The 16,646-nt window shown below is 37.1% G+C and overlaps 2 protein-coding genes across 8 annotated transcripts in view; one reads left to right on the forward strand and one right to left on the reverse strand.

Moving 5' to 3' along the window:
- The window catches only part of LOC127510625 (gastrula zinc finger protein XlCGF7.1-like), a 237,907-nt gene that overhangs the window by 60,359 nt on the left and 160,902 nt on the right, over positions 1–16,646 (reverse strand). The gene's annotated exons all lie outside the window — the stretch shown is intronic.
- LOC127510579 (NACHT, LRR and PYD domains-containing protein 12-like) overlaps positions 1–16,646 on the forward strand; it is a 47,675-nt gene that overhangs the window by 9,416 nt on the left and 21,613 nt on the right. For 3 of the 5 annotated variants that reach the window (XM_051890239.1, XM_051890240.1, XM_051890241.1), the window contains 3 exons: positions 11,995–13,813; positions 13,971–14,138; positions 16,464–16,637. In XM_051890239.1, the coding sequence (XP_051746199.1) occupies positions 11,995–13,813; positions 13,971–14,138; positions 16,464–16,637 (2,161 nt within the window). Of the gene's footprint in view, positions 1–5,365; positions 11,401–11,994; positions 13,814–13,970; positions 14,139–16,463; positions 16,638–16,646 lie in introns of those variants that run through there. The other 2 variants (XM_051890243.1, XM_051890242.1) reach the window with 2 other exon arrangements.

Raw genomic sequence — 16,646 nt, forward strand, 5'->3', positions numbered from 1 at the left:
TGCTTTTCTTACTGAGTATTTTTTGTCTTATTTCAAGTACAAATATCTAATAATTCTTAAATCAAGATGGATTTTCTATATAAGAAAATGATATAAGATATTTAGTCTTGTTTCCTGGGGGGAATCTAAATTAAATGCATTTTACTTAAGTAAAATTATCTGCCAGTGTGGTAATAAAAATAATCTTAATGCAAATGGAAAACAAGATTATTCGGAGTGTCTATTACTAAGAATTTACAGTAGCTCCATTGATGGCTTCAGTGGTGTAGGTAGTAACGTGGAAAACTAACTTGTGACGTGATTGACCGGGTTCGAATCCGCCTATTGCCGAGCTCGCTCTTCTCTCTTTTCCCAACACATATCACATCAGAAAGGCATTTATTTTCAATAAAAATGAAGAAAATGTTCTAAAAGTGGAAGTAAAGTGTTTAATAATGATAAAATCATTTACACTCTGTTATTATTGCATCCTGTTAATGTACAACAATACTAAGGTGCAAATAGTATGTATCTGCCAGTATAAAATATAAATAGCATATAATTATTTACACTTATTGCAAAGAACTGCTACTTTTAGCCTACATGGTAAATAGAACATCATTTGCAAAAAAAAAAAAAAAAAAAACAAATTATTATTTTTTTCTTTTTTTGCATGTGGGATACCATGAAAAAGAATAGTAGTTCAATAACTTACCATTCTGCCAGTTTTCACCTCTGATATTATAACAGTGATAAGAATTAAACTTGTATTGACTCAGAAGTATGCAGACGTCTTTTTGCTGTTGCCATGGTGAATCGTAATATCGGAGCTCCATTGATCATGGCTTTTAATAGTCATGGTGCACATGCTTAACTCAGAGTCAACCTACTCAGAGTCGATTGAACTAACTCAATTCAGCTGTTCTGAAACAGAAAACTCAGAGTTTCCCATCTCAGAGTAAGTCAACTTAGAGTTCAAGTTTTAACTCAGAGTTGGTTGAACCTCCTTATTGAAATGGGCCCCAGGAGCCTCATCTATAAAAATATGTGTGTCAATATGTGTGTCCTCATACAAAGTGTGCATGCACATAAATGGCGAGTTTGTGAACAAATGATTTATAAACCATATGTTTATTTCATGCCAGATACTGCACAAAATACACTTTATAAATAACAGTTAAAGTAAGATTATTCATGACTTTTTACAGTGGTTCTTGAAAGTTTGTGAACCCTTTAGAATGTTCTATATTTCCGCATATATATTACTTAAAACAACATCAGATTTTCATACAAGTCCTGAAAGTAGACAAAGAGAATCCAATCAAACAAATGAGACAAATATAGGCTATTTATTTATTCAGGAAAATGATCCAATATTGCATATCTATGAGTGGCAAAAGTATGTGAATCTCTAGGATTAGCAGTTAATTTGAAGGTGACATTAGAATCTGTTCAGAGTTGTTTTCAGTCAAAGGGATGAAAGTCAGGTGTCAGTGAGATCCCCTTATTTTATTTAAAAGGGACCTATTATGCAAAATTAACTTTTACATGGTGTTTGAACATAAATGTGTAAGGGCAACTCGGATCAGTATAACTCAAAGGTAATAGAATCTCCTCACTATCCGCTAGCTGCCTGTCCCCTGAAAACACTGTAAAAAAACGCGGTCTCTGTAGTCGCCACAAGCTCCAAAAACGGCAATAAAAACAAAGTTGTGCAGCCTGGACCACAAAACATAAAAAACATGCTCCAGCCAATAACCGACAAGGATGATTTTAAATGCGCGTTCATGACTGTTTCAGGAAGCACGGAGGGCAGGGGGAGGAGGAGAAAGAAGGAGGGTCTAGCTAGCCTCTGTTTTGTTTGACAACACTTCGAACGTCAACAGGAAGTTACTCCGCCCAGGATCGCTAAGAGCACCTTTAATATTTTACACTTATTATACGAATATTTTATATTCGTCTACCGAAAAGTTGGGGTTAGGGTATTTTACCAATTCTGGACAAAATATTATCCCGTGGCAAATGGTAATAATATAAAGTTATGATTACTATTATGAGCAAGGTAACAAAAATCCAAAGTTTAAGGCAGTAATTTGTAAACACACAGCACAAGACACTGATATTTGTGAAAAATCAAACAAGACTTTATTGAACTACTCTAATACACACAAACTAATCTAACAAACACACACACACACACACACATTCATACAGTTACAGGGAAATTGTGAGATTGTTAACAGAAGATGAATGAAGTCCCAAATGAGAGAATTAACAGACTAGCAATTCAACCTTAGTTTGTTTGCTTAATAAAAGATGCACCAGCTCAGCAAGAATGAGGAGATTGTGTTACTTGTGTGTGGGATGCTCCTGTAAGCGCATGTTCCCTTTGTGACATAGTTGCAGGAGGGAATCTCTGCGGCACTGCTTGCGGTCGGTCGTTGATTTCTGAGGGACAGCGTTCGATGGTGAGTGGATGATTGGCTTTGCAGGAAGGAGACCTTGCGGATCAGTCGCCGGGTTACGCGTTGTTTCTCTGCGTCTCGATGAGTTGCTGGAAGCAAATGACTTTGAGAAGATTTTCTTCGGCGAAGTTCAACAAAGGCTCATACAGGGGAGTTGACGAGTTTTAGTTAGCTCTTGAAGAGGTGTAACGTGCAGGCAGGACGATGGTAGGTCAGCACAAATCAGTGAAAGCCAAGGCAAAAAAGCAAAGCCAAACTGCATGTCATTGGTTTTTTTAACCATGTCTGTCTGTCCACACGGCTCCAGGGGGTTAATAAAGGCCTTCTGAAGCGAAGCAATGCGTTTGTGTAAGAAAAATATCCATATTTCAAATTTTATAAACTGTAATCTCTAGCTTCCACTAACTGTCATATGCGCGTTCACGAGAGAGTGGCGTCCCAGTTTATGACTTAGGATGCATGCACAGTGTGAGCTCCGGTGATGAACACGGAAGTGCAGAGGAGAGTAAAACAAAACACCGGTCACAAATTAAAAGTACAAAACTAGGATTTGTTAAGAAAAATGTCGGAGGATTTCGATATAAGCCAAGAGAAGACTTTATTTTTTGCCCCATCCATATTTATTTGAACCGGAGTATACGGACCAGGAACTCCGGGAAATGGAGGAGGCTGCAGCAGCAAAACAAACTGAAAAACTGTTGGCCAAGGCATGTTTATATTGTCGGAGTAAATGCCAGTCACTAGCGAACACCCATGTTAGCCAAACCCCGTAAGTCACATCACCAAAAACAGCAGGCTAAGAGGGAGACAACACACCCAGATATCAAGCAGTAAACAAACCGCGCAACTGATAGAGAGAGCGGTAACTCACCCATCTGATGAGCCGAAAGTAGTGGAAGACGCAATAGGGTAGAGAGCTCGCAGCAGCCCGATGGCAAAACATGCAGGCAGTAAAAATTGCAGTTAACAATCAAGTCCAAAGCACCAACAGTTAGAATTGGAGTAATCCGAAAAGCACAGTAATCCGATGGTGATATAGAAATACAAATAAAGCAGTAATCCGATCAGTGCAGCAAAACATACAAACAAACAATCCAGGTTTGAAGCGGCAGCCAGTCACGCACAGCGCTCTGCATCTCCCTTTGATGTCTTCTCAATTGGAAGAATCTAAGAAAAAGCAGTCCCTACTCTTACTTGAATCGTTCTAACAAACAAGAAACTCAGAATCCAGTTATACATTTTTCCGTCAATTCTCAAGCTTTCCAAATTCATTAAAAGCCCCTCTTTCCACAACATACAGTATCTCACAAAAGTGAGTACACCCCTCACATTTCAGCAACCATTTTATTATATGTTCTCCAGGGACAATACTATAGAAATGAAAATTGGATATACTTTAGAGTAGAAAATGTGCAGCTTGTATAGCAGTATAGATTTACTGTCTTCTGAAAATAACTTAACATACAGCTATTATTGTCTAAATAACTGGCAACAAAAGTGAGTACACCCTAAGTGAACATGTCAACACTGTGTCCAAAGTGTCAATATTTTGTGTGACCACCGTTGTTATTTAGCACTGCCTTAATCCTTCTGGGCATGGAATTCACCAGAGATGCACGGGTTGTTCCTGGGATCCTCTTCCACTTCTCCAAAATGACATCACGGAGCTGCTGGATGTTAGACACGTGGCGCTTCTCCACCTTCCGCTTGAGGATGCCCCACAGATGCTCAATAGGGTTCAGGTCTGGAGTCATACTTGGCCACTCCATCAACTTCACCTTCAGCTTCCTCAGCAAAGCAGTTGTCATCTTGGCGGTGTGTTTGGGGTCGTTATAATGTTGGAAAACTGCTGTTCGGCCCAGTTTCTGAAGGGATGGCATCATGTTCTGTTTCAGAATGTCACAGTACGTGTTGGAATCCATGTTCCCCTCAATGAAGTGCAGTTCCCCAGTCCCAGCAGCACTCATGCAGCCTCAGACTATGATGCTACCACCACCATACTTGACTGTAGGCAAGACACAATTTTCTTGGTACTTCTCACCAGGGCGTCGCCACACATACTGGACACCATCTGAGCCAAACAAGTTTATCTTAGTCTCATCAGACCACAGGACATGGTTCCAGTAATTCATGCTCTTGGACAGGTTGTCTTCAGCAAACTGTTTGCGGGTTTTCTTGTGAGCCAGCTTCAGAAGAGGCTTCCTTCTGGGACAACGGCCATGCAAACCGACATGTTGCGGTGTGCGGCGTATGGTCTGAGCACTGACAAGCTGACCTTCCGCTCATGCAACCTCTAAAGCAATGCTGGCAACACTCATGCATCTGTTTTTTGAAGCCAGCTTCTGCACCTGACGCACAGCACAAGGTCTCAACTTCTTTGATTCAACTTCTTTGGCCTGTTCCGAGTGGAACCCGTTTTGGAAAACCTCTCTCCATAACCCTGGCCACTGTGCTGTAACTCAGTTTCAGGGTGTTACCAATCTTCTTATAGCCTAGGCCATCTTTGTGGAGAGCAACAATTCTAATTCTCAAATCCTCAGAGAGTTCTTTGCCATGTTGAACATCCAGTGATCAGTATGAGAGAATTGTACTCAAAGCACCAAATTTTAACTGCTTTAATACAAGATCCACACATTTGTATGGTCCTGTCAAGCAGACAAAAACATGAACATGATGAATAGGACATGTGGCTTTGCATGGTTAAACAACATACAACTGTTATCACTTAGGGTGTACTCACTTTTGTTGCCAGCTATTTTGACAGTAATGACTGTATGTTAAGTTATTTTCAGAGGACAGTAAATCTATACTGCTATACAAGCAGCACATTGACTACTCTAAAATATATCCAAGTTTCATTTCTATAGTATTGTCCCTTAAGAAGATATACTAAAATGGTTGCTGAAATGTGAGGGGTGTACTCACTTTTGTGAGATACTGTATCATAAGCTTTTTCTACATCAAAAAAGACTCCCACAAGCACTTCTTTATTAACTTGAGCTTTTCGAATTTCAGCTTCCAAACACAATATTGAATCCATCGTATTTCTCCCTTTTCTAAATCCACTTTGACATGCTGAAAAAATGTTTCTACTTTCAATCACATAAGTCAACCTATTCATAACCATCCGTTCCATAATTTTGCATAAATTTGATGTCAATGCAATAGGTCTATAATTAATTGGCTGAGAGTGGTCTTTTCCAGGTTTAGCTGTTGGCACTATGACCCCATGCTTCCAATCTGCTGGCAAATTCCCTGTTTTTATTTTTGTTAAAAAGACTTAAAATCATACTTAAGGATAAATCTGATAAGTGCTTTATCATCTCATAGCATATGTCATCCTTGCCTGGAGAAGTATGGTTGACCCCCACAAGCACTCTCTTTAACTCATACAAAGTAAACTCTGCATCTAACATACTTCCTGATGGATTCTTCTTTACATATATGTGAGCATTCTCCCTAATTTTCTGTTCCCTATATTTCCTCATATTCTCTGAAATATTTTCATTACTGTGCACCTTTACGAAAGTTTCCACTAACATCTCTGCTTTATCACTATCTTTTATTGCTATTTTTCCATTATTTACTAAAACTGGAATATTGTTATTTCTCTGAATCCCTCCCATCTTTCTAATCATATTCCAAACTTCATTAAATTCAATTTCTTCCCCAATTATATTACAAAATTCTTATATTCAAAACTCTCTATATTACAAAATTATATTACAAAATTTCTTTCCGCTTTTCTTACTTCTCTCTTCACTATTGCCTGTGCTCTCTTAAAGTTAATGTACTCACTAAACAATACAGATTTTCTGGCTTTCTTCATCGCTTTATTTCTTTCCCTAACTGCCTTACTACACTCTTTATTCCACCACGGTACTGCTTTTTTTCTATTTATAGTTTTCTTTTTTCCTATTATTTCCTCTGCCGTATTTCTTAACACTTCACTTATTTTCTTACTTAACTATTCAATGCCTTCAATATCATTTACCATATCACACATATTGTTATGGCACAATTCTTTAAAAAGCTCCCAGTTGGCTGCATTAAATTTCCATCTTGGAATTCTCTCCACCAAGGTTTGGATAATGTCCACACCAATTTTACACCATATAGGATAGTGATCACTTCCCATTGTACTTTGCTTACTTACATTCCATTCACATTTTCTAGCTAGATTTTCTGACACTAGAGTAATATCTAAAGCTGATTTACGCCCATGGGTTACATCTATTCTTGTAAAACATCCATTGTTAATACATACTAACCTTCCCCAATCTAACATTTCTTCCACAATCAGCCCATTATAATCTGTTTTAATACTCTCCCATAGTGTATTATGGGCATTAAAATCACCACACCATATTACTTTCTGATTTATGTTACCTCTTATATTTTCCAATACTTCCTTACTTAACTTTTCACATGGATTCTAAAAATTAATTACTTTAATACTATGGCTCCCTTCCCAGACTTCCATCACTACCAACATTTTATAAATGTAGCTATCCCACTTCCATTACCTTGTTTCCTGTCTTTCCGAATTACCACATATCCTTGTAAAACAAAATTCAACTGAGGTTTGAGCCATGTTTCTTGAACACATATTATATCAGGTTTATTTTCTAAATCAGAAATGAACTTTTTAAACTATTGCCTACTAGCTATTAAGCTTCTCGCATTCCACTGAAATATTAACAGCACCATTATGTACCACCACATCCCGGTTGAGTGTATGTTGTTTGCATCTTTAATTTTGTCGAAATACCTTAGATCTCTAGATACTTTTCCGCTGCTTTGATTATAATTCTGATTCTTTCTGTCCGGCTTTCAGTTTGCACTGAACAGTTCACTACTTCAGCCATAAAAGTGACAAATGCAACATTGTTCTTAATCCCAAATTTCTCTTTGTGTTTTCCTTTGCCATTTCCGTCTTGTGTTGAATGATTTCTTTACTTTTGTTTCCTGATTCCAAATTCTTTTCTACTTTTTTTAGAGCCTCAGAGTATGACAATACTTCTTGTATTCTGACATTTTGAACTTGAGCCACATGTTTCCTCACCTTGCACCCTCCATATCCCGCACTGTGTTCCCCTCCACAATTACAACACTTGAGTTTAACTTCTTGCCCGCATTTTCCATACTCATGTTCTCCACTGCATCTCGCTCACCTTTGTTTGCCTCTGCATACAGCCGCTACATACCCGAACTTTTGGCATTTATAACATCTTAGAGGTGGGGGTACATAGAGCCTTACCAAAAAGCTCATAAATCCCAAAAAATACTTTATTGGCAGGTTTTCCTCATCAAAATGAATCATCACAGAGAGGCTGTCTCCCCTTTCATTATTCCTATTGCATTTTAGTCTTTTCACATCAATCACTGCAGCTCCCATAAGACCTCTCTTAATCTTTTCAACTGTTACCTCTGTGGGGATCCCTGTTATTACTCCTTTAACCCATTTCTTTTCTTCTTGAACTGAACAAATCACATTTTGTCCCATAATCAACTTAACTCCTAGAGCCTTTTTTTGTTGCCTACTATCCTTACAATATATTAGTGATCTACCATCTCTCAACTTTTTAACACTTTCAACCAGTCCTATCACTTCCTTCATTGTTTTAGATAACTTCAGCGGATTAATGATACTGAGATCCGTTTTCAAGTTTCATCACTACCTTATACTCTTCTTTCCTTCTTCTTGTCAGATGAGTTCCATTTTCATTATCAGTTTCAGATGCGTTACTTTTCTTTCTTTTTTTCTTTCTTTTACTCCATTCATTATTTCAATTCCCGCCTTCATCTGTGTCAAACGTTTCATCCTCCATTTCCAGATTGCTTCCGGAATCTACTCCACTTCATACCATGCACTCTCGCCACACAGAAAGATCAGCTGTTGCCAAACCGCCCGACCGTCACTGACGCAAACTCTTCCACTTCCGGCCGATTGCAAAGATTAAGTAAAACGTGTTCTTTTAACAGAAAAGCTCTGATAGGGGGTTTAAATTCTGGAAATCTGGCAACCGTAAGCATGGACGCTCATAAAAACAGTCTGTAATGTTTTGTCTCCTTTATTCGACAAAAACAAGAAGTGATTTCAAAAGAGTGATTTTGGTAAAGTTTTAGTCTTTTAGCCACATTTCAGTCTCGTCTTTTTTCATCAAAGATATTGTATGTGTTGTTTTAGTCACGTTATGGTTAAATGACATTGGTGTCGTCTAGTCTTAGTCACGGAAAAAAAGGTCGTCAACGCACATTTTTCGTCATAGTTTTCGTTAATGAAATTAACACTGCCTCGTATTCACATAAACACATCTGTTATATCCTATAAGTAGTGCTGTCAACATTAATGCATGCGATTGATTTTATCTGTTTAACGCGTTAAAAATATTTAATGCAGCATCCGTTTTTTTCTGTCATCCTTTGGCTAGCATTACAATATATGATCACGCTCTTCTTCATGCTAAGAAAAAAAAAAACCATTCAAGTGTGTCAAGACAAACGAGAACGCGCTGTCTGTGAATGTTCTGACAGACACACGATGCACAGAAAGACGCGCCACAGAATCTAGTTCTCTTTTGCACTCAAATGAATAACACGCAAAATTATGCCAAAATGTCCGTTTTGTCTAGTATCCTCATAAGAGCAGTTAAATAAGTATTAAACAAGCGTAAAAAGTTGTGAGAAAATGGGACGCGTGCCAAATACATGTCATGTGCAGCAGCAGCAGATCTTAAAGTGATAGCAGCCACTAATTCTGTCTGTCTTTAATGTTAATCAAAGAACAAAGGTAACAGAGAAAATTACTCACTGCTCTTGACTAAAGAGCTTTAATAAGAATTAATATATATTTAATTTATAATTTATCTATTGCAGACTGTTTGATAACTTTATTCAATTTTTGTATATTTCATGCCACAGGTAGGTCTAAATATGACATTTATTATGGGTTTATGTGAGGATTGTTTTAAGTTAATTTAAATTAAAAGTTGTTTTATTTCTTTGGAGCCTAGAAAATGTTAAAATTTATAGCTTTCAATTACACTGTAATGTTTAAAAAAAAAAAAATCAGTGTCATTGAGACATCAGTAGCAGTGTTAGTATCAGTGATACTGGCTTTCATTCATAAAAAGATGCCATTAAACAAGTATTTAAAATATACTGTCTTTATGTTGTTTCTACATTATTTAGAAGAAATTACTGATTTCCTAGACTTTCAATGGATGGACAAAAAAGTTAGATAATATTAGAAATATCTATATGACAGTAGGCCTATATACAGCGGTTCTTCCTTGTAGTATTGAAAGGTATTGTATCAAAGTAGTATCGTGACAACAATTCCCCCCTAAAAAAGTCCCTGCTTGTGAGGTAGTACTTTTTCAAAGTTCAGGAACTTTCGGGGGTGGGACTTGGGCACTGAACATGCTGATTGGTTGAGTTCACGCAGCATTTTGATTGGTTGACTCCACGCAGCATTTTTAAAAGTCTGTTTATGTGCAGTAAGAGTTGTTTGCTATACGTATCAAAAATGAACTGACAAATACCACACAGTATTGACCAGCTCCTGTGCCGGCATCATACGCATGTATTGTGCTGCTCACGCGAACAGCATCAGCCAATACTGAGTCAGCATTCTGATGTAGAACCTGGAAGTGACACAGCGAATGACAGGGGAAAAGATGAATTTATTGAATAAAGTTGTTTTGATTTTGCACACAAAAAGTATTCTTGTCACTTCATAACATTAAGGTTGAACCACTATAGTCACGTTGACTATTTTAATGTCTTTACTACTTTTCTGGACCATGAATGATGGTAATTACGTTGCTTTCCATGGGGGATTAAAAAAAAGCCTCTTGGATTTCATAAAAAATATCTTAACTTGTGTTCTGAAGATGAACAAAGGTCTTACGGATGTGGAACGACATGAGAGTGAGTACTTAATGATAGAAATTTCATTTTGGGGTGAAATAACACTTTAAATGAGACGCATTATGTTTGGAGAAAGGACTGCATTCCAGCATAAGAGCCTTATCCCATCTGTGAACGTGGTGGTAGTATTATGATTTGGGTCTGTTTTGCTGCATCTGTGCCCGGCGAGCTTGCCATCATTGATTCTAAATTATCCTGGCAAATTCTAAAGGAAAATGTTAGGACATCTGTCCGTGAACTGAATCTCAAGAGAAAGTAGGTCATGCAGAAAGACAACGACCCTAAGCACACAAGGCTTTCTACCAAAGAAGGGTTAAAGATGAACAAAGTTAGTGTTTTGAAATGGCTAAGTCAAAGTCCTCACCTTAATCCAATTAAAATGATGTGGAAGGACCAAAACCAAGCAGTTTATGTGACTCACCTACATCAGAGAGTTGAAACTGTTCTGTACTGAGTAATTGGATAAAATTCCATTGTGCAGAATTGATCAGCAGTCACCGCAAATGTTTAGTTGTAGTTAAGGGAGTCATACCAGACAATGAAAGCAAAAGTTCACATAATTTTGCCACTAACATATATATAATACTGGATTATTTTTCTCAATAAATAAATGACAAAGTATATATTTTTCATCTCATTTGTTTGATTGGGTTCTCTTTGTCACTTTTAGGACTTCTGATGATGTTTTGGGTCATATTTATGCAGAAATATAGGAAACACTTCTGAAGTGCAATGGCATTTTTTTTAGTTCACTTTTTACGCATACGCGAGGGTCAGCGTACTGTGTGTGTGACGCGAATTTTGTCATCAGAAGAGTACGTGCACCACCGGATTTTTGTAACCGCGCGTGCTTTGTACACGCAGGTCGCACATGCGCTTTTAATTGATTTTTCAGTAATTTGTTTATCCACAAGGTGCCAACTGTGCCCTGGGGGTGTTGATTCACAATCAAAGAAAAACTGCATAAACAGAACAGACCAGAATGCATGCAAGCTACAGCGACGATAGATTGTGCGAAGAGGTTAGAAAGTACCATCATTTGTACAACTCTAGCATGAAAGAATACAAAGATGTTTACATGGGCTGTAACTTGTGGCAGGAGATTGCTTAAAACTGCGCATGCGTCGTGTATGCGTATGAGTCGAATGAAGTATGCTTTGCAAGGCTCTGCGTTTGACTGTGCGCATACACTAGTGTAATCGTAAAAAAACAAAGTATACCCAGGGCTTGACTTATCCAGATAGCACCACTGACATTTTTCAACAGCCAATTGTATATTCAACCCCCAGTATGCTGTATGTACAAAGCATTTTGTAGATTTTGATACACACAGTTTGTATTAAGGTTCAATAATAAACTTTTTGTGCACTGTTGTACATCTGAATTATACTATATATATATATATATATATATATATATATATAAACATACATTTGAATTGTTTTTGTGCATGTGAATTAGGTTTCATGAATATAAATTTGGCTATGCAAGTGCATATCCTATATATTGTTTAAATTATTATTGAGGCCAATCTGGCTTCATGTTCCCATTTAAAGATCACACATTTATGCTTTGCTTTTCCTATATTTTTCCTATCATCAATCTTTTATAACAGATTTGATGCTGCAAAATTTTTTGAAAACTCACAAAGCCAACATGAAGAAGGAAGTCGAACATATTTTTGAGGGCAAGAAAGAAAATGACATGCATCTGAATGATGTTTACACAGAGCTGTTTATCACAGTGGGAGATATTAAAGATGTCAAACAGGAACATGAGATTCTGAAGACTGATGATGTCAAGACCCGGAAATCACAGGACAGACCAATCAAATGCATTGATATATTTACTGAATTGAGGAAAAACAATGAGAAAAAGATTGTGCTGACTAAGGGCATCTCTGGCATTGGGAAAACTGTCTCTGTGCATAAGTTCATTCTGGACTGGGCAGAAGGTAATGCCAATCAGGATATAGACTGTGTGTTCCTACTTCCATTCGGTGAGATTAACATGATTAAAGACAAAGAGGTCAATCTCCACAAGTTTCTGCTTAACTTTTATCCTAAACTGAAGGACTTAGAGAAATCAAAGTTATATAAGGAATATAATCTAGCATTTATATTTGATGGACTTGATGAGAGTAACTTATCACTGAATTTTAAAAGTGAAAATCTGTCGAGTGTTGAGGAAAAATCCTCTGTAGATGTGCTGTTTACAAGTCTGGTGAAAGGGAAACTGCTTCCATCAGCTCTCGTCTGGGTGACTTCACGACCAGCAGCAGCTAATCAAATCCCTCCTAAATATGTAGGTTTGTTCACAGAGGTAAAAGGATTCACTGACGGACAGAAGGAGGACTACTTCAGAAAGAGAATCACAGATAAGACTCGGGCCTCCAGAATAATCTCGCACATCAAGACATCTCGTAGTCTCTACATCATGTGCCACATTCCAGTGTTCTGTTGGATCACGGCCACAGTACTTGAGAATTTTCTCATTGAGAACAATGCAGAGAACATCAATGCAACACTCACTGAAATGTACATTCACTTCCTTCTAATACAGCTGAACACAAAGAACCAAAAGTATGATGAAAAAGAAGAAAGAGAATGTGAAAAACACTTAGAATTAAATAGAGAAATTATTTTAAAGTTAGCAAAGTTAGCATTTAAACAGCTGAAGAATGAAAACGTTCTGTTCAAAGAGGGTGATCTGAAAGAATGTGGTATTGATGTGAATGGCAGCTCTGAGTTTACAGGAATGATTGTTGAGATTTTTAAGAAGGAAGATGGACTTCATGAGAGGAAGGTCTTCTGCTTTGTGCATCGGAGTATTCAAGAATTCCTTGCTGCTGTGTATGTGTTCTTCTGCTACCTCAAAAAGGACATTCAGGAGCTTAGTTTTTTTTTTGAAGATCCGCAACAAAGGGCCAGGCATAAGCTTCTGTTTTTTTTTAGAAAGATCTTCAAAAAAGTCCAATTGCATGACTTAATGAAGAGGGCCATTGATAAAGCAATGCAGAGTCAGAGAGGACATTTGGACCTTTTCCTGCGGTTTCTAATGGGCATTTCACAGGAATCCAGTCAGAACCTGCTCGAAGGGCTGTTCACACACACTAAAGACACCACAAAAAGCATCATAAAAATAAGTGCACACATTAAACAATTACAAAATGAGTCTGTCCAAGATGAAGCTTCAGTCAACCTATTTTTCTGCTTACTTGAGCTCAAGGATAATTCATTACATGATGAAATCCAGAAATACCTCAGTTCAGATGAACATCCAGCAAGAGAACTCTCATCTGCAATGTGCTCAGTGCTGGTCTACATAATGCTGATGTCAGATATGGTGTTTGATGAGTTCAACCCCAAGAAGTTCACATCACCAGCATACTACATAAATCTTGTCCCAGCTGTGAGATGCTGCAGAAAAGCCCTGTAAGTAATTTCATTCACTGATGTTTTTATTCTACATCACATTAACAGTTGAATACCAAACTACTGTGTGAAATATCTTCCTTTCATTATGAAATGTACAATCGGTTTAAGCAATGAACTTCAGAAAATAATCTGGATAAACATTGTGTTTTTGCAGATTTGATGGCTGTGGTCTCTCAGATCGAGATTGTGAAATTTTGTCTTCAGCTCTCCAGTCATCAAACTCCCATCTGACAGAGCTGGACCTGAGTAACAATGACCTGATGGATTCAGGAGTAAAGCTGCTCTCTGCTGGACTGACCAACTGTCAGTTGAATATACTGAGGTTTGACTTATTTTTATATTTATACAGGGTGCACACCCTGACGAAGGCAATACCAGCCCCAACGCGTAGGTGTGCAGTCTGTACGTGTCACCTGTTTTTAAGATTTAGCCAAGATGAAATAAAGGCTTTTTAAAAATTTTTTTTTACATGATTCGAGTTTAATAGCGCACATTTATTTAGGTTAAAGTTAGAGTCATGTTGCTACTACTTACATGTTTAAAATAAGCCATATTTACTGTGCAGTATGAATGTATCAGTGCCATTTTCACTGATGACACAAGCAAGAGAGGCAGCGGTTCCTTAAAAAAAACTTGGTGAGAAACTTGATCAGTAAAAAATCAGGATTCCCACACATTCTTGACAACCTGTATAGTATGTGCAACAGCAAAGAGCTTGTTTACATTTGAGACAAGTCAAGTTGCGATACTGAACAGGACCACATGGAGATGCTAAAAACACCCTAAACCAACCGCCTTGACCTGCATATATTCTAAAGTACATCGCAACATACACAGGACAAATCCAAACATTATCCTGAATGTGTGTGAAAACAACGTGAATGTACTGAAATGTGTCTGTGCATAAATACAATGTGCAATCAGTGCGTCGAGAGCGCTCATACATGATTTGTTTGCGCATCAATATAACAGACTCACGCGTGCTTAATGTACGACACCTGTACTTCACCGCAATCGTTTTTACTTTGATTGCAATCCTCATCCATCAAAAATTTCATAGCAAGAAGCTGGTTTGCTTTATCTAGCCGAGAAACATAGTTTTCATATCATCTGGCCATACAGCGTTGGGATGTTTCGATGTTCTGTTCAGATAGGAACAGCGCGATGCGGGAGGGCTCGTGCTCTTCAGATATAATAACACAATATGACAAAGAGTTCATGTTTTAAAGCGAAACAGACACTTAAACGAATAATTCTCTCTGCCATCTCTGATATAATCAGCATGGACTTTTAAGATCATCTAACTTACTTGACGCAATTTTGACATGCCTCCGTCATTTTTTTGCGTTAAATACGTTAAATTATTTTAACGCGTTGATTTTGAATTAATCGCATGCATTAACATGCGTTAATGCATAATGTTGACAGCCCTAATATATATATATATATTCACAAAATATTAATCACATATTAATCTACTTTATTTTTCCCTCCTACACATTCATTTTTTAAAGTTAGATATCAACCTTCTTAGTATTCCTCAATCAATTCATTATAAACAATATAACAAGAAAAAAATCATAAAATTATAAAAGAATGCATGTTTTCCCATTCATTTTTTGTATCGGTGTGTATCAGTGTTGGTATATTTTTTTCTGCAAAACAATAATTGAATCTTTGATGACAGAATAAGTGCAATTCACCTTTATTCCACAAGGTGGCAATGTTTGATACACAATAATGAAGTGACGTTTCATTCAGACAGAAAACAAAAGAATAGGAAGTATGATCAGCAAAACTTTAAATGGCTCAGCAAATTTACCGCAGAGCGAGTACTGAATGCAATCAAATATGAGGGTCACTGTCACTTGATGATGGATCTGGTGAAACTGTCAGTGATCAAAATATTGATTTAGAAGATATTAAAAATCTATTTGTGAATATGTTTGAGATCACAAATGGGCTCAAATTCGCGATCTCAAACATATTCTCAAAACTATCATTGGCTGTATGTACTGGGAAATGAGCTCTAACAAGGACAGTGATGATGCCATAAGACATCTGCTCAAACTGAACCCTTCCAAGCTTTAAAAGGTAACAAAATGTGCTTTATTTTATTCTTCTGTATTTGTTACTCTAATATCAGGGGAGTTTTATATTATCACGACAGGTAGAGATCCATCCGTGCTAGATATAGATCCAGGTCGCTAAAGACCCGAATATGTAAGAATGATTGGCAAAACATTCATGCATTTAAGGGTTAAATGTCCTGGAAAATTATTATTGTTTTTGTTGTCCAAAAGTCTGCTCAAAAGTTGTAAAGAAATGGAAGCCTAAAAATTATTTTCTTTTCCATTTCCACTCTTTTTTCTTCATTTTCTTCTTCTGAATTTTCTTCACATTCTTCATTTTCTTTTTGATCATTTTCTTCCTTTTCATTTTCTTTTTATTTTCTTCACTTCTTTTACTCCATTTTCTATTTGCTCTTCTTCTTTTTCATCATCATCCTACCCTAAAAGCGTGTGGATGTTAGAAACTATAAAATGCACAGACTTACAGATTTAAACATCAGTAAGATTAAAACATTGTCATTTAATGAGTGTTAAGATGGGTTTTCATTTTTCTAATCATTTAATGTTTTGTTCAGAATGGCAGGGTGTAGATTGACTGGTCAGTGCTGTGAAAGTTTGTCTTTAACTCTACAATCGTCAAACTCCTCCCTAAAAGTCCTGGACCTGAGTAACAATGACCTACAGGATTCTGGAATAAAGTTGCTCTCTGTTGGACTGAAGAATTCACACTGTCAACTGAACATACTGAGGTTTGACTT

Source organism: Ctenopharyngodon idella, chromosome 4 (assembly GCF_019924925.1).
Source record: "Ctenopharyngodon idella isolate HZGC_01 chromosome 4, HZGC01, whole genome shotgun sequence".
NCBI classification, from domain to species: domain Eukaryota; kingdom Metazoa; phylum Chordata; class Actinopteri; order Cypriniformes; family Xenocyprididae; genus Ctenopharyngodon; species Ctenopharyngodon idella.